Source organism: Oryzias melastigma, linkage group LG17 (genome assembly GCF_002922805.2).
Source record: "Oryzias melastigma strain HK-1 linkage group LG17, ASM292280v2, whole genome shotgun sequence".
NCBI classification, from domain to species: domain Eukaryota; kingdom Metazoa; phylum Chordata; class Actinopteri; order Beloniformes; family Adrianichthyidae; genus Oryzias; species Oryzias melastigma.
This window is the reverse complement of record NC_050528.1, coordinates 9,633,602-9,652,758: the sequence shown is the minus strand read 5'-3', so window position 1 is coordinate 9,652,758 and position 19,157 is coordinate 9,633,602. Positions and strand designations below refer to the sequence as shown.

Sequence of the window (19,157 nt, the reverse complement as noted above, 5' to 3'; positions counted from 1 at the left end):
TGTGGTAATTTCACATTTGCTGATGTGGGATATGAGTTTGTTTCCTAAAATAAGTGGTCGAATATTTAAATATTTCAAAAATTGTTTTTTTTTGTCAGATTTTACTTTTATTAATTAACTTTTCCTGTTCATATTGCACTTTAAGTAGTTATGGTTCAAGTATACAGTTGTCTGATCTTTTTTGTGTGATTTGTTGCTTAAAAAATAATTTCTCCATCTTCTATTTTTATTTTTTTTTATATTTTTTGGTTTTGTTTGCTATAAGAAAAATGTTTAATTTCATAGTTTTGTTTTCAATTTGACAATTTTTGTAATTTTTATTAATAAAACCCTAATCTTCAAGTAAATGTCTTGATTTGTAATTCATACAATGCATTTTGTGCTTAACTTAACAACTATAACAATACAAGTATTACAAAATACAAAAAAATACAATTTACACATGCACAACTTAAATATACAACAGCTTGAAGCTATACAACGTATGCAAATCTTTAAAAAGTACGCACAAATCGACTGATATGCACACACAAAGCCATATTTACGCACAAATCTGATGTGAGACTCTTTTTACGTCTCCAAAGTTTGTGTGTAAATTATATGTTTAAACTCAATAATATCTGGTGAAAACTTCATATTTTCCCCCTTTCTTAACCCTAGAGCTCAATCTCTGGTTGATTTTCACCCTAACTAAAGAATTGACATGATTTTCAATATGTTGAATTTTTCTGAATGTCATGACTCCCTGGGTAAAGTGTCGCAGGAATGAGTGGACCAAAGGCCAAGTCTCAGGTAAAATTATTATTATTTTTTTATCAATTATTTATTCTCAAATTCATAATTTTTCAGTAATTTTTGAGCATGTTTTTAGGATCTTCCTATATTTTTATTTTCCATTTTGCTACAAAAACCACAGTTGAAAATAAAAGAAAAGTTATCTCATTTAATCTCATATTTTGATTTATATTTATAACAAATATTATGTATTGGGTATATTATATCGGGTAAAAATTACCCCACAAAAGTCATGGTGTAACTTTTTATTGCAAAAGTGTTTTAGGGTTAAACAGATAATTAAAAAAAAAAAAAAATCTAAATTTGCGTTTTTAGTGCAAAGTCCTTCTCCACACCCAGGGAGCGGAGCGGGACGCAGGGCTGATCGACCCGCTCCGCTCTCTGGGTGTCGAGGAGGACCTTGGGTCGCCTTCTACCACCATGACAGCAGGCCGGCGCTCGCGGAAGAGCTTCGTGGCGAATGTTTTTAATGATCGGGCAAATCTGTTTAAGAAAGAGGGAAAATGTCAAGTTTTCACAAGATACTATTCACAATCTAAGTCCAAAGCGGCTGATAAGAAAACTCTGATGACCCAACATTCTAGCAGCATTTAAACGCATCACTTACACACAAACATAAAGAATCTCACATCTAATTTGTGTGTAAATGTGGTTTTCTGTGTGTTTATCAGACAATTGATGTGTACTTTTTAAAGATTTGTTTGTGTAGTTAGTTTCAAGCTTTTGTAATTTTAAGTTGTGCGTGTGTAAACTGTATTTTTCTTTATTTTGTAATTTTAGTACATGTGAATACACAATTGCAAGTTACCCACAAAACTTCAAAACAGTCTCAAATTGGATTAATCTTTTTCTCCATTGGTTTCATTTTTAAATTGTTATTCAGTATTTAATTATCTCAGTTACGTCAAGTTTATCCAAAATTTATTGTCTAAATTAACTGTATCCTGTAGCTCATATTTGATTATCCTAAGTAAATTCAACATTTTATTTATTAGAGTGTATTTTGCTTTTGCTTGTCTCATGGAGGAATTACATATTTAAGTCAATTTCATGCTCATATTTATATTTCAACTCTGAGGATCATCATTTTTTGTAAAGTTCCAAACTCAGATACTTACTTTCTCAGCAAAAACTTGTTAATAGTTTTTTGCTTCCTCATGCACTCCACAATTAACCGGTTCAGGTACACGAACAACACGCCGCCAAAACCACAAGCAATTCTGCAAACAGGCGCATAAAGTAAAGAAAACTTGTGATTTTTTAACACTAAAAAGGAAACAAAATGTTCTAAAATTTGGTAAAATAAGTTGCTTTTCATGAGATGTATGTGACTTTGCTCCAGGAAATAGTCTCACCCGAGGACGGCGAACGCCGGCAGCTCCTGAAGGTCAAACGGGAAATCCAGGCGGAAGCGCGTCTTAAAGAGAGCAGTGATGGTCTCTGAGGAAAAGAAGACTATTCTCACAGCAACGTGTTTCCTCACAGACAGAGCCGTCGTTCTCATTAACACATCCTTCGTTTGTATTTCTGTGACACAATAAATGCTTTCCTATTTTACTCCTTTACCTTCTTCTTGGTTCCAGACCGCCAGAACCCTGAAGATGAAAGCGCTGAAGGTGGCGGCGAAGAATCCTCTCCAGTAGTTCCTCACCGCAAAAAACGTTGATGTGACTTCAATGCTGAACAGCACACCTGCAGCGGAGAAACAAAGTGTGAGACAGCTGCACTCTATTCACTAGACATTCAATGGTTTCATCCCGTCTCCCCCAAAAAACCTTTGAAAGTTTTTTAGATCAAATGTTCATAATCAAACAGGATTTAGATCACATTTTCAGCAGCAAATTTAAGGCTCATCCTGAATTGGAGGAAGTTCACTTTTTCATTTTCTGCTACATATTCATTAATAACAGGTAATATATTTAATTAGCTCATTAATGGTCAATAAATTGATTAGTGTTGTCCCTTATTTTTATTTCATTAACCTTCTTTTATCATTAAAAACTTTAATAAAACACTTCTGTGAAGTAGCTTTAATAAACAAGTAGAAATAGAGCAAATTTAAACTAGAAAAAAAACTATTTTCTTGTTATATAAGTGATAATTAATCATGTGATAAAGTTTAGTGACTTTAGCTTTAATATCTTTAGAGCTATTGAACATTTTTAACCAAATGTGATTCCTGTCCTCATTTAAAATTCTTAAAAAAATGAATTATGACTTTGTTTTAGCATGAATTTGATGATGATTGTTCATGACTAACTGATATCATATATTAGTTTTTTATGTTTTGGCCACTCGGTATCGTACAGCGAATGAAAATTTCATTTTTGCTGCTTTTCATAAAGCTACTGTATAAAGAAAATGTGCACAATTTTTTGTTTTTGTCATTTATTTATTTTTAACATTTTATTCCTATTTATGTTAATACATTTTTAAGTTTTGTACTTTAAACCTTGCAGAATAAAGTTAATATCTGGCCTGTCTTTGGTAATTTTCACTTTTTAGGATAATATGATTAAGAAAAAAAAAATCCCCAATAAAAAATGAACAGTAATCAAGATTAAATATGCTAATTTATGCAAAAAGTAATGAGTATCAAATCTTAAAGGTGTGGTATCACCCATCACTAAGAGTTACCTTTGCTCTACCTGATCTTTTTGTATGATTTTCTATTAGATTCTTCTTTTACTGTGACAAAAATGTTATAGTAACATGATTGTGAGCATGTTGTGGGACACACGTTCCATTGATAATAATTATAATTATAGGAAATATTTTGGTTTTTAAACAAATTTCCCCAAAGTTACAAGAAACACCAATGAATCAAATAATATCAAAAGAAATTAAATTTAATTTCAACTGTTTTATTTGTGATTTAATTTAGTCATTGGGAAAAGTGGGACAAATAAAAAATGCATTTTAGGCGGTACTATACACAGTAGGTACTCCAGACTTATTTAGCATTTTTAAACTGTTTTCAAGCATTCTTTTCTCTTAGATTTTGTAAATTTGGCTTCTAGACAAGTAAATTTAGTCAGAAACTGCAAGTTTTAGTATTTTGTTAGTGGATTATTTAAAATATGATATAAAATATTATCCAATTCTGGAGTGACGCTTAAACATTTAACCAATTATAAGTAGAAAAGTTACGAAACGTAAAAAAATTAAATAAAATCTGCATTTTTATTTGAAAAAAATGTCAAAGGAATTCATTTTATTTATTTTCTAAATAAATTTATCTGTATTGTGTTACCGTTTCCAGATCATATTTGCTCTAAATATGTGAAAAAGAACGTTACGCTCCTACAAAAAATAAATAAAATGTAAGCAAACTAGAGTCTATTTTACATTTTAGAGAAATGATGATGGAAAATACTGATAAATTGTGTTAAAAGCTCAAATAAAATGAGTGTGTATAGATCAAACACTACAAAAATAGAACATCACAGTACCTGTAGTCAACAAGACAGTTATTAAACCGATCTGATGTCAGTCGGATCAAATCAAACATGTCTTGAACCATAATGTAAGGATAATATCTGATGAAAATGCAGCTGTTACATTGGAGAAAGGTCAACAAGTTCTTGAAGTTTTCAGAAAATGTAAATTTAATCATTCCCATTTTCATGAGTGGGCGAGTCCATCTGCTGAGATGGATAGACAGAAAGGCAGAGCATCTGCTGAGCAGAACAACCATGATTCATCACTTTAGCATTTAACGGGCCAAATTGCTTTATTATACTTTATTTGAGATGTTTCATGTGTAGATTAACGCTTAAACTCGAGATTTAAACACACAGATTGATGGACGTGTCACAAAAATCTGAAAGGAATCGATTTTAGATCCCTTTTAAAGTCATTACAACTTTATTAACATAAATAATGGCGTTTAATTGAGGGAGGTGTTGTAGTTTGATACAGATGTTAATACACATGTTTTGATAGAAGAGTTTCCCTCTTTCTCTCACTCTCTCTGTGAGCTGTTAGGAACTGTCCTGCTGAAAACGTTCCTTCATCATTACCGTTTGACATGCATGAGTGAGGACATTTCATTTAAAAATGTGTTTCACTCTGGATTGGAGTGATGTCCCCGGCAAAACATTTGACTTTTTAGCGCCGCAAATGAAGCAACTTTAGAGAAAACGTATTCGTGTGAGAATCATTATTTAATATCGTCTTATCTTGTATTTTTTGTCACAACTGAACATTTAAAAAAGGCTCTGATGGGATTTTAGAAATGAAGAAGTCTCAAAAAGTATCAAGCTGCACCTTTAATATTCAAAGTATTTTCTTAATTTAAAATAACTCCCAGTCTACAAAGTCATTTTGTAATTTTTAGTAGGGATGCAACGATACACTTTCTTCACATTTCGGTTACAAATTTAATTTTAGGGTCACTTTTATGTTTCAGTTTGATATATGATTTGTGTACAATAACAAAAACTACAAATTAAAAAAAATCATTTTTTAATTTTAGACCCTTGAATACTTCCTCCAGTGCTGCAGTGACATTTTTTTTAGGACTCTGAGTCATAGGGAAAGCTAAAGAGCTGTCAAAAAATCTACGGGAAAAGGTAACTGAACTCTACAAAACAGGAAAGGGATGTAAGAAGGCATGCCAGTCAACAGTAGGGGTGTGGGGAAAAATAAATATTGCAAAATTTCATTTGGCGATACTTGCATTGATTTAAAATGTTGACAATATTTCATTAATTATTTATGACCAAAAGTAGTCTTGTTTTCTACGTAACACTTCATGCACTTTATTCACTCAATCATACTTTAGAACTTTATTGGTTAGAGGAAATTCATTCAGTTTTTTTATTGTATTGACAATATACTGACTGTTCCCTTTAAGAACAAATATTTCTTAATTTACCAAAATAAAAGCATCATGAATTTGCTTGGGTAAAAGCAACTTGAAAAACAGTTGCAGTGCTTAGCGTTGTAATCATAAAATAAAATTATTTTTTACCATTTTATTGACATGAAAGGTGCATTGATATTCAGGTAGAATGTTTTCTAAATCATACTCTTTAAATAAAATTGTGAAAAATTGCTCTGCTGCAGTCTTGGGATATTTCGTGATATCAAATCATGAGATTTGCCAATACACACTCCTCGTCAGCAGTGTTCAAACTTTGATCAAAAGTAGAAAGTGAGAAGTTCTGATGAAACCAAACCACAATTAGTTTATCTGTTATTATTCATATTCTCTGAAAAATAGCATAGAATTGATTATTTCTTCCTAATTATGTCATATTAGGAGCATAACTGTAAATAAAGACCAATTTTCTAACAAAGGATCCGGCCCTCCAGATTATTTTATTGTATTGTTATTAATGGTCTGATGTTATCTTGGGCTTATTTCTAACTAATATACATTAGACAAAATCTATTTTTATGGAGAGTAAGTATTGAAATTTATTTAAGGTTTAAGTTGATTTATTCTTGAATAATATTCCTGCCTTTTTATTATTCATAATTATGTTAAACAGTTACGGTTTTAAAGTTTAAAGAAATTATCATTCTGCGAGGTTTTTGGACTGTTTTGCCATTTACTATGATTTTTTAGGCCGTTTTGGAGTTTAGCTAGCATTGTGGCTACATGCTAGCTGTTATGGCTAATTTCAGCTTTTTTGGGCTATCTTGGAGTTTAGCTAATTTAGGCTACATGCTATCTGTTTTGGCCATTCTAGGCATTTAAAAAACGTTTTTAGGCTGTTCTGGAGTTAGGCTAATATTTACACACTAGCTGTTTAGGCTAATTTAGACTTTTGTTGTTTTTCTTTAAGCTATTTTGAAGTTTAGCTATTTTTTTCAGCTACATGCTAGCTGTTTTGGCTAACCTACGTTTTTTTTCTCTCCCTCTCTCTTAGTTTTTAAGCATAAGTTGGCATTTAGCTAATATTTTAGCTGGCTATTAGCTTCAGCGTTTTTAGCTATCAATTTCAGCATCTTCAGCTAGCATCTTGCTTGCTACTGGCCCCTTGTGCGAATGACTTTGACACCCCTGTTGTAACATCATAAAACTTTAGATGATAGTCGTTATTTGGCATTTAGCTACAAGTAAATAAATATTGGTGCAATTTTGTTGTTGATACTGCTCTGAAATATTCAAAATCTGCCCTCAGCATCACTTTAGCCAACACTCAGATTATCTTCCTTCATTTTCTGGACAAAGTTCAGCACATAGAAAACAGAAAAAAAGTTCCTGCAAACTTTCTTTCAGTGCAATCAAGGTTATACCTGTTGAGACTGACAAGCCCCTACTGGTAGCAGGATAAATATTCTATTCATTCAATTAACTTTTGTAATTATCTGCCATTATTGAATTCAGTTCACCCAGCGGTTCCAGCTGTGGTGTCTTACCTCCAATAGGAGCGGCGAAGCAGCATCCCACTCCCACCGCACAGGCGGCCGACAGCATCTCCGTGTTTCTGAGCTCATTCTGTGCACACAAGCATTTAAATCTTGCATAACCTACGAATTCACTCAAAAATAAATGTGTTTTACTTAAATATATAACATTTCTTCCATCAACATGAAATGGATTTTTGAAATCATAGAATGAGATGTCAAAACAAATGTGATAAAGATTGATGACTCACTGTGACAGTTCGCTTGACAAAAACAAATGGAAACACATCAACGTGTCTTATTTTCTAAAACGAACAGCATGGGTCATTAATGTTGATGGATTTGGTAATGAGGACATTTTTTTGGTGTGCACTCGTACCTTGCTCCCCTCAAAGGGTTCTTCCTTTAGCAGTGAAAGTAAAAAAAATAAAAAAACAGAGAGAGAGAGAATGTGTGAAGGTAGAGGTTACCTTTTTATCCACCAAGTCAAACATGCAGTGATTGAGCTTCAGCAAAGCCTTGATTCCACACTGGACTTAATTAACATTTCCCCTGACTGATGATGTCTAATGTCCATCCAGCTGAGCTCTGGGCTATTTTGGCCTGTCTGACTGTGCTGACATGTGCTTTTCCTTCTCCACTTCACTGCGGTCTCTCTTCCTCAATATTGACGTGGCTGTTGGTGCAGCGAGAAGCACGGCACAGTATCCAGTGAGGAAACAAGACAGAGGCGCAGAGTGAGGTCTCACATGAACGGACATGACAGTTTGTCCTGGGGAATGGCAGAAAGTCAAGAAGAAAAAAAACATAAAACAGATATTTACAGAAAATTGTATTTGTATTGCTGGAAAAATTGCAAAAATCAATCACTAAAAAAATAAATAAATTGAAAGGTGAATTTTTTCACCTTTTTTATTAAAAAGTGAACGTTTTAGTATTATTATTTTTTTTTTATGAAGATTACAGAAAAACGCCGATAGAGAACCACATAGAACATGAATTTTTATTCTACCCTTCTGCAGTCTGAACTATGACGGGAGAGGATGGATTATTTATTATTTCTTTATCATTATTATTATTTTTCTTCCGTACTGTTTATTTGAAAACACCCTTTCACCCTTTAGCTCATTCTGCTATTAAAATATTCAACTCTTTTTATGCTATCTTTTTTGAATGTTTAGGAAGTTACTCAGGATTTATAGTCTATTTTGAGGTTTAGTTAATATTGTAGCCACAGGCTAGCTGTTTTTGGCTAATTTAAGCTTTTTTGTCAGTTTTTTAGGCTGTTTTTGAGTTTAGCTAATATCAGCTACATGCTAGCTGTTTTGGCTAATTTTTTTCTAGCTTTTTCGGCTAATTTGAAGCTTTTAGCAACATGCTAGCTGTTTTGGCTAATTTAGTTTTCTTTCCAGTTTTTTTTTTTTTTTGGCTAATGTGGCATTTAGCAAATATTTTAGCTTTATGCTAGCTGTTTCGGATAAATTACATATTTAACCATTTCTTTAGGCTAATTTGGCATTTAGCCTATATTTTAGCTACTTGCTAGCTGTTTTGGCTAATTTAAGCTTTTTTACGTTTTTTTAGGCTAATTTGGAGTTTAGCTAATACTTTTTCCTTATGATGGCTTTTTTCAGTTTTTTAGGCTAATTTAGCATTTAGCAAATATTTTAGCTTTATGCTAGCTGTTTTGGATAAATTACACATTTAACCAGATTTTTAGGCTAATTTGGCATTTAGCCAATATTTCAGCTACTTGCTAGCTGTTTTGACTAATTTAAGCTTTTTTACGTTTTTTTTTAGGCTAATTTGGAGTTTAGCTAATACTTTTTCCATATGCTGGCTTTTATCAGTGTTTAGTGGTAATTTAGCATTTAGCAAATATTTTAGCTTTATGCTAGCTGTTTTGGATAAATTACACATTTAACCAGTTTTTTAGGCTAATTGGTAGCTTAGCTAATATTTCAGGAACATGCTAGCTGTTTGTGCTAATTTAGTTTTCTTTTCAGTTTTTTTAGGCTAATGTGGCATTTAGCAAATATTTTAGCTTTATGCTAGCTGTTTTGGATAAATTAAATATTTAACCATTTCTTTGGGCTAATTTGGGATTTAGCCTATATTTTAGCTACTTGCTAGATGTTTTGGCTAATTTAAGCTTTTTTACGTTTTTTTAGGCTAATTTGGAGTTTAGCTAATACTTTTTCCTTATGATGGCTTTTTTTACGTTTTTTAGGCTAATTTAGCATTTAGCAAATATTTTAGCTTTATTCTAGCTGTTTTGGATAAATTACACATTTAACCAGATTTTTAGGCTAATTTGGCATCTAGCCAATATTTTAGCTACTTGCTAGCTGTTTTGGCTAATTTAAGCTTTTTTTATGGGTTTTTATGAGAATTTAGAGTTTAGCTAATACTTCATCCTTATGCTTGCTGTTTTGGCTAAATTAATAATTTTACCAGTTTTTTTCTTTTTCTTTCTTTTTTTTTAGCTAATTTGGCATTTAGCTAACATTTCAGCTGTTTTGGTTAGCTTTGGCTTTTTCTCCAGTTTTTAGGCTATTTTGGAGTTTAGCTAATATCTCAGCTACATACTTGCTGTTTTGGCTAATTTTGAATTTCTTTCAGGTTTTTTTTAGGCTAACTTGACATTTCACTAATATTTTAGCAAGCTATCAACTTCGGCTTTTTCAACTATTAGCTTCAGCCATTTCAGCTGTCAACTTCAGCATCTTAAGCTATCAGCATTAGCATCTTCAGTGGCCACATGTAGCTTGCAGCATTCACACTAGCATTATCACAGGTAATGCTATTTATCTAGAAATGTTTCAGTATTATTTTTTTTCTATGAAGATTACGGAAATAAAGGGACAAATGCATTGCAAATCATTGCAGCAAGATTTTCACAAGCTTTTCAGTCTGCTGCAATGTGCTGTGTTTACTGACGTCTGTGCAGTCATTTCAGCCATCAAACAATGTCTGTTTTCAGTTCTTTTGTGCTCAGAATGTTCTTCATGCTGTCAGAAACTTCTCAAGACTTTCCAGTGTCTACAATTAAAGAAAACTTCATTTTTTTCCTCAGAGTGGTACCACCCCTGCAACTCTAAAGGACAGTAAGAGAATGAAGGGGCTATTGGATAATTATGCAGAAGCCTCACATCCAAGTGATGTCTGGAGAGTGTCACCAGCTGTCGGCGCCTGCAAATCTATTATGTGGAAAGCACAATATAACACAGAACCTACCGGTGGAGACTACAACCACGACTTTAGCATCTATGCTCTTCTGTCCCCACTGTCAATTATACAGAGGCGCCCCTTTTAAAAACAATCTTTTGGAAGATATAACCTAAACTTGACAAGAACTGGAATTTGTGTTTAATACTTTTGAGGCATAGTGACTGAATACATTAAGTTATGCTTAAATCAGGTGATGGCAGCAGGGAGTCTCACATGCTGAGAGGACACAAACGTATTTGTCAGTGACTGATCCGCCAAGTTTTCCCACTGAGAAAAATGAGAGACCTATAATGTTCATCATAAGCTGCGTTTTCATTACACATATGCACAAAACTTTATCAAATTCTAAAAATGTTGGGAAAAAAAACACAATTTTACGAGCGTTTTCATTAGAAAAATGTATTATTGCAAAAGCAAAGTGCACAATTCAATAGTCAATGGAAACACAGCTATGTAAAAAAAGAAAGAATCCAGGAAATCACTAAGAGTACTTTTACTTTTTTGTGTTCTTTAGCAGAAAGTGGGACATTTATTTCAAGAAGTATATAGATACATATTTTTAAAAATGCATATTAATTTAGTAAATTGTGTGCAAAACATGAATAAAAGAACAAATAATTAAAATTAAGAAAAAATAAAAATAAATCAAATAATAAAAAATAAATATAACAGATAAAAATAAACAAAATAATAGATAAAAATAAACAAAATAATAGATAAAAATAAAAGAAATAAAAATAAATAAAATAAAGTACTAAATACTTTTACTTTTTGGTTTTAGCACAAAGTGTGACATTGATTTCAAGAAGTATATAGACACATATTTTAAAAAATGCATATTAATTTAGTAAATTGTGTGCAAAACAAGAATAAATGAACAAATAATTAAAATAAATGAAAAATAAAAATAAATAAAATAATAAAAATAAATAAAAAAGATAAAAATAAAATAAATACAAATATAAAATAAATAAAAATAAATAAAATAAAAGAGTACTAAGAGTACTTTTACTTTTTTGTTTTCTTTAACAGAAAGTGGGACATTTATTTCAAGAAGTATATAGAAACATATTTTTAAAAAATGCATACTAATTTAGTAAATTGTGTGCAAAACAAGAATAAAAGAAAAAAATAATGAAAATAAAGAAAAAAGTAATAGATAAAATAAATAAATAAAATAGATTAAAAAACAATAGACAACAATAAAATAAATAAAAATAAAATAAAATACATGAACAAATAATAAAAATAATTCAATTAAACAAGAATAAAAGGACAAATATAGCAACCATAAGGGATCTTCTTTCAAATTATTTAATATTTTACACTTTTTCTCGTCTTAGTCACAGAGAAAATATTGAACATTTCTTGCTAAAACTGCTTTTCCTAACATTTTTCCCCGAATCTTTCGTTTTGCATCATGTAATCACAGAGTCAGACACACAACAGTGATAAGAACCACAGGGAATTGCACCATCATCATGGAAATGAGAGTTTCGTAAACGCCTGCCATCCTCACCACATACGTCCCACCAAACAGAGCAGCCATGAATTTGCTGAGCAGAGCTGCACACAGACTGGCGACGTGGACGAACGGTCCCTGTGAAAGGAGGCAGAGTGAGATGTCACGAGTGAAAGTGAACACTCAGCAGCGAGCGGGACCGTTTTGCTCAATTAAGTCTAGTTTGAAGGTGTTTTATTAGATCCAGAAGGGAAAACATGGTCGTAAATCAAAGCATTTTTAAAGCTTGAAGCAATTTGTAGAATCAATGAGATGAGAAAACAGTTTTACCTCTTTTCCCAATGGCATCCCACTGCCCAGAGCGCAGGTCAAACCGATGACTTTAGCCACAAAGGTCTTAAAAGTCAAATACTCCTTCAGCACTACGCCCCTGAGAATTGTCTTCATCTCAGGAATACCAGAACCTGAGGAGGGAAATGAAAATACCACATGTGATGATGGAGCCCAGAAGATGAGTTAAAAGAAAGCAATTAGACAAAGTTGAAAAGTGTGAGGGCCGATTCATATTCATTTAGATCTATATATGTACGTCTCATCATGTATACTTTGTGGATCTCCTGCAGAGATATGCCGCATTTGTCCTTGGAACAGTAACGCTGCAATTAGAGCCAACGTCATTGTTCAAACTGAGAAAATGGATTTAAATTAGCGAGGTGAATTCAGGTGTTTTTGCATAATTTGTGTGCATCTTACCTACAGCCTGGGGCGCCAGGATCTGTGTGAACCCTGCTGAGAAAGTGATGAGCACAACAGGGTAGGTGACCCAGGCGATGTACTGCAGGAGCATGTTACTGTCCAGTCCAGCAAACATCCACTTCTGTGCTGCACATTCACACACACACAGAGGAACTTTGAATCCACAGTCAATCAAACCGAGAATCCAAAGTTTTTCTTCTCTTTAGAACTTTTTCATGTTTCATTTACCTTTATTTGTTTAGCATCACTGACCATTTGGCCTCTTTCTTTTTGGCGTTTTTGGTTATCAACAGTGGAGGAAATAAGTATTTGATCCTTTGCTGATTTTGTAAGTTTCCCCATTTAAAGACAGACTACAAAAAATTGCTTGTAGTGTTTTTGACATGTTCATATTGCATTTCTCTCATGATGAAGGGCATAAAAAATTAAGATATAAAGGATGTTTCTGGAGAACTTCTTTACTCAAAACGTGTTGAATCAGGAGACAACTAAAAAATATACTTTTTAAAGCTTGTAGTTGGTACATACAAGCCAAAAGAGGGACCAAGTCTTTTTTTTGCAGGTAACAATTAAGTCTCAGGTCTTTTTCTTCAACTTCAACAAGTCCCAAGTCAAGTCACAAATCAAAATCAACAAGTCTCAAGTCGAGTCAAAAGTAAACATCAACAAGTCTCAAGTCGAGTCACAAGTCAACTTCAACAAGTCCCAAATCGAGTCACAAGTCAACTTCAACAAGTCTCATGTCAAGTCACAAGTAAACTTTAACAAGTTCCAGTTAGAATCACGTCAACTTCAAAAAGTCCCAAGTCGAATCATAAGTCAATAGCAGCAAGTCTCAAGTCGAGTCACAAGTCAATAGCAATAAGTCTCAAGTTGAGTCACAAGTCAACTTCAACAAGTCTCCAGTCGAGTTACAAGTCATCTTCAACAACTCCCAAGTTGAGTCACAAGTCAATAGCAACAAGTCTCAAGTTAAGTCACAGGTCAACATCAACAAGTCCCAAGTCGAGTCATAAGTCAATAGCACCAAGTCTCAAATCGAGTCACAAGTTAACTTCAATAAGTCTCCAGTCGAGTTACAAGTCATCTTCAACAAGTTTCAAGTTGAGTCACAAGTCAACTTTTACAAGTCCCAAGTCAAGTCACAAGTCATCTTCAACAAGTCTCAAGTCGAGTCACAAGTCATCTTCAACAAGACCCAAGTTGAGTCACAAGACAATATTAACAAGCCTAAAGTTGAGTTACAAGTCAGCTTCAACAAGTCTCATGTCGAGTCATAAGTCAAAATCAACAAGCCCTAAAGTCGAGTCACAAGTCAACATCAACAAGTCTCAAGTCGAGTCCAAGTCTTACCATGTGTTTCAAGTCCTTTCAACGAATTGTAAAATGCAAAATGCATTGTTCTTTGAATTTTGACATAAAAAACCTATAACAATTCAAAACAAAATCGATTTAGTTTTGATTCAATATTTCTTTCTATTTGTCATATTGAATAGTCCAATTTAATATTTAAGTCTAAATTGCAAAATGGTTTTTTTTATATTAAAAGCCTGAATTGTATATTGAATTGTCAATTTAAAAAGTTTTTTCAAATTGCAAATTGAGAATTACATAATACTCAAAACATTCTTCCATATAGGAGTCATTTCTGCAGTCTTCAGTTCAGGTGACAGGTTGATTAAAAGAGTCTCATTAGTCTGTGTAAACCAGAACTCATGTTTATACTTATTTCCCCTCATCGAATGTAAATGAGATAATATACATGTTTAAAGTTGATTCATGAATCCTTAACATTAGCAGGAGATCAAATACTTATTAGTTCCCCTCATTGATTACTATTGAAAAGCTTTTTTTCTGAGCAGGTTTTTCTCATCTCCTGTGACTCTGTACCTTCTTGGCAGAACGCGATGGCGTAGTCCATGACCCAGCTGACCAGCGCCATGAGAAGCCCCAGCAAAATGAGGAAGATCCAGTCCTCCCCCACCCGCGAGATCAGGAACTTCTGGCAGCGTGACGCACACACTGAGCGGGGAGGAAAGAGAAGGACAGACAGAGACGGGAGTGAAGAGATGAAAGCGACGCTGAAATCCAAGACAGCATCTTCAGCGTGTGACAGGACTGCAGAGGGATCTGCTCGTCTGCACACGAGATAAGCAGACGTGAGGAGGAGCCGCAGATGAGAGAAGGACTAAAAAACGTACGACACAAAGAAATACATATATCCTAACACAAACTGGTACAAAATGCTCCATTTAATCAATAAAAAATAAAAAACTGCAACATTTGGAGATTTTAGAGAATAAGTTTAATTAGATATTATATTTATAATATAATAATACACAGGTACATTGTGACGATTGCATTTTATTAACTTTAAATTAACTAAGTGTCACAGAATCTAGTGCTCTTCTGGTTCCCCAATTGTCATTTATCTCATAATATAAAAATAAAATCCAAATATTAGAATAATGTCATGAGTGCTTTGTTTTTTAAAACTAATTATATTTTCTTTTACTCATTTTATTGAATTCTTATCTGTTTCCTATTTTCTATTTTATTGCCTGTTGTAATTTTATGCTGTTTTTTTATTTTTATTTTTTTACAATTTAACGATTTGCTCATTGCTTTTTATCTATATTTTTACTGTAAAGCACTTTGGCACCCTGATGTTGTCGTAAAGTGCTCTAGAAATTCAGTATAATTCATTCGTTCGTCAATTCAAGTTTTAAGGGTTATAATTTAAAACTAATAAATTAAATTAAATTAAACGTTGGTGTTTTATTGCACAGCACTGTTTTAAAGCGCTTGATAAATACAGTTGATATAATGTGAATTAAAAAACTGGTATAAATAAAGGTCACATTTTTTTGTTTTTTAGAACACGTTTTGCGAAGTTAAATAATTAAAAATAATAATAATAATGATACATTTTATTTATATAGCGCTTTTAAAAGATGCTCAGATGCTTACAAAACAAACAAATCACACAAAGAAAAAGCAGTAATAAGAAACATTTAATTTAAAGATAATTATGAAATAAAATTAAAGTTTAGAAACTGTTTTAAAAAGGTGGGTTTTAAAAGTTTTCTTAAATGAAGAAAGGTCCTGGATGTGTTGAGGTAGTTTGTTCTTGGAGCTTTTAATAAATTGTCTTTATCATACTTTTTAAAATATGTTAAATGTTAATTTGATACAGATGGAAGAAAATGTTTATTTCAGTCTTTTTTCTCTTGTATTATAAGTCCATATTTGATGGACTTATAATACATTGATAATAATTGATATTTTACATAAATGTAAAATAGATTTCTCTTGATTCATCCTTTTTGAGGACAATGCATGTATATTTTTAAAAAAATTCTTATAGTTATAATTTTATCTCTAATGATATAAAACAGTTTTTTCTGTTGAAGGTGCTACTAAATTAAATGGAGTCCTAAGATATTTTTGTGCCACCACATTGCGAACGAAAGCCTCAGTTTTGAGAGTAAAACTTCCTAAATTGCAAAAAAAAATTTAGTAAAAAATGCAAATGACAGTAAACTGTGACTTTTGTTCACAATATTTGCCCTTATTAGGTAAGTAATCAAAAATAAAACACACTTTACGCTGCATCCAAACTTTATATTTGACTTCATTTGTCACCTCAGGACATTATTCCTATGCTATAAAAAAATAAAAATAAATAAAAGCTTGAGCTTCATATGAAAATAGACTAAAAAAGAATAAAATGTCAAAATGAGAGGAGCTAAATGTTTAATTTGTGACCAAACAAAGCTAGGTCAGCTCCACATTTCACTATTACTCTATAATCTGTAATTCTGAGCTAGGTCAGCTAAATGAAGCATCTCTGGACTCATTTCTCTGAAAATGCTGCCAAAGCCTGGAAGTCACTCCAACATCCGGAGGATTCAAGAGTTCCTCCCCAGAGAAAAGGAGAATGTCCCACTAACACATTTGTGGATCCAATCTTCCTAAAATGCTTCATATAATTTCCGTCTCTTTTCTTTATTTATCAATAAATGTCATTCAAACAACCTGATTCAATTAATTTAGTAGAAAAAAATGCAAAAAGTTCCAATAAAAATGTACAGATGAAGCAGAATACTACAAAATAAAAGCAATATTTGACATTAAAACATTAGATTTACATTTGATAATAATTTTTTAAATACATTTCGCCAATAGAATAACACAAATTAAAAAAAAAATGTATTTATTGAAAAAGATAATAATGTCAAAGACAAAATTAAACCTTAAAAAAAGAGCAACATGTATTTGTGTCGTTTTATGAAAGAGAAAAAATCGAATAAGAAATCATTTTGTTTTTGCATTTCTGGGTATTTCTTCTTTTAAATTAATATCAATCAAACTGTCACAGACAGGCTCTATTTAAATTAACGAGGCTTCTTTACATCACAACTATGGGGCGGGGCTCCTCAGGTCAGCTCCAGAAGCCACGCCCCCTCAGAGGAGATTTGGGGAAAAAGAGGCTTCGGATCAACATAAAAAAAAAAAACGCTTTTCAAGACATTTAGATGAAAAACTTCATAATTAAATGTTTTTTTAAATAAAAAAAATGTCAGAGTGGGACTTTAAGGACTCATAAGATAATCATTATTTTATTTTCTCCAAATAAAAACATGATCTATGGACTAATACATCAAAAGTTTTTGAAGGTCACTAACAGGTCACTCACACAAGCTGTTATTTAAATAAAGTCGTGAAAATTTGAATTATTCCTACAAATATTTGGACTAAATTACAATTAATAATGTCGGATTTTAGTACATTTTCTTTAATTTTCTGTCAGTTTCTTTAACTGTTCTGTTGTAGTGAATTGGACTTCAATAAAAAATAAAAAACAATTTGAATTTTCAATCACCTTATACCAAAAAGGCTTTAAAAAACGCAGAATACACAGCAGAAAATGTGAAAAACCCAAAAAATATTTTGTTGGACATGACCATTTATTTTCAGAAATAATCAAATTTTGCTTCTTGTGTAGCAAATAAATGATTTCAGTTTTTCAATAAACTGTCTTTTTAGTGCACACAGGAGTCGGATCCCAACCAGGAGCCAAAAGAAACAAGGCACAAATGTACGCTTTGTTTGCTGAGCTGCTCGCCACTCGCTCCACCTGCTGTGTGGAAATGTGGATATGCATGGACGGAAAGTATAATTTTACAGCAAACATCTGCTTTTTTCTATTAAATACCCTTGCAGTGGATCGAGTTTGTTTTTTGGTAAATATCTGATGATGGAGAAGATAAATAAAAATTCATTTAAAATACATCCCGGATACAAAATAAAGAGGTATGGTTGCAGGTTTTGTTAAGCAAAGGAGAAAAAATATATATATTTTAATGCTATATTATTATTTAGGCTTCGCAAGAAGGATTTCCAGTAATAATGCATAAATGATTAGGATTTAATGTTCTTAAAACAGCATAATATGGCCTCTAGGAGGTTAATTGAGATATTAGAGTGCCATGTTTTTGCCTCTTGAGAGAAACTGGCAGCTTTCCCAAAGACAGTCTCTCTGTCAGCACACACACTCATTGGCATGAATCATTCTCTTGGTCCTATAACCTCAACCATCGCAGCTAAATACTTAATTCCAGCTATTATTCTTGTTTGAACCTTTACTTAGAAACAGAACTCACAGATATTTACAACGTGCTTTAATTATAGTAACACAGCTTAGCGCAGGATCCCCAACCTTTTTCTTGTGAGGGCCACATCATAGCTGAAGATGCTAGTGCTGATAGCTGAAAATGCTGAAATTGATAACTAAAAACGCTGAAGCTAATAGCTGAAAATTCCAATAGAATCTGGCGACAGACAAAAAATATGGCGCCTGAAAATTGATAGCCAGAAGTCCCTCCCCCTGCCGGAGTCGGCCAGGGGAATCGTCCCTTTTTTTCTCTCTTTTATCGATCCTTTTTACCGTTTTTTTTTCTGGCACAGAGAAAAAAAAATGGCATTTCACGGCTCTGATCAGCTGATCAGAAAAAAATTTTTACAGTTTGTTTTAATTTAAAGTTCTGAAAGTTTCATTAGTTCTGAAAAGGTTTTAAAAAATAATTTTGTTTTCTAAAGTTTAGGAGAATTGCGCTCTCGCAACCAGCGAAAATTATGATTTCCACTTCCGGCTAAAGATTGATTCTGACGAAGTCTTGTGTCTGACCAGAGGCCCCTCAAACATTCTGAGGCTAATACCTGAAATGGTTGAATCTGATAGCTAGCTAAACTATTGTCAAAATGGTGGATTGGCCTAAAAAAAAAAGAAAAAAAAAGCCTGAATTTGCCAAAACAGCTAGCATGTAGCTAAAATATTAGCTTAACTCAAAAATAGGCTAAAAAAACAGAGAAAAAGACAAAATTAGCCAAAACAGCTAGCATGTACCTGAAATATTAGCTAGATGCCAAATTAGTCTAAAAACTGATAAAATGTTTAATTTAACCAAAACAGCTAGCATTAGGCTAACATATTAGCAAAAAAATGGAAAATAGTCTAAATTAGCCAAAACAACTAGCATGTAACTGAAAT

At 32.5% G+C, this 19,157-nt stretch overlaps 1 protein-coding gene across 4 annotated transcripts in view; it reads right to left on the bottom strand.

Moving 5' to 3' along the window:
* clcn2a (chloride channel, voltage-sensitive 2a) overlaps positions 1-19,157 on the bottom strand; it is an 83,124-nt gene that overhangs the window by 19,717 nt on the left and 44,250 nt on the right. For 3 of the 4 annotated variants that reach the window (XM_036216178.1, XM_036216175.1, XM_036216177.1), the window contains exons 3-11: positions 14,495-14,626; positions 12,602-12,730; positions 12,179-12,312; positions 11,906-11,986; positions 7,535-7,558; positions 7,168-7,246; positions 2,362-2,487; positions 2,151-2,235; positions 1,914-2,015 (exon numbers count right to left, since the gene is read on the bottom strand). In XM_036216178.1, the coding sequence (XP_036072071.1) occupies positions 1,914-2,015; positions 2,151-2,235; positions 2,362-2,487; positions 7,168-7,246; positions 7,535-7,558; positions 11,906-11,986; positions 12,179-12,312; positions 12,602-12,730; positions 14,495-14,626 (892 nt within the window). Of the gene's footprint in view, positions 1-1,913; positions 2,016-2,150; positions 2,236-2,361; positions 2,488-7,167; positions 7,247-7,534; positions 7,559-11,905; positions 11,987-12,178; positions 12,313-12,601; positions 12,731-14,494; positions 14,627-19,157 lie in introns of those variants that run through there. The other variant, XM_024273235.2, reaches the window with a different exon arrangement.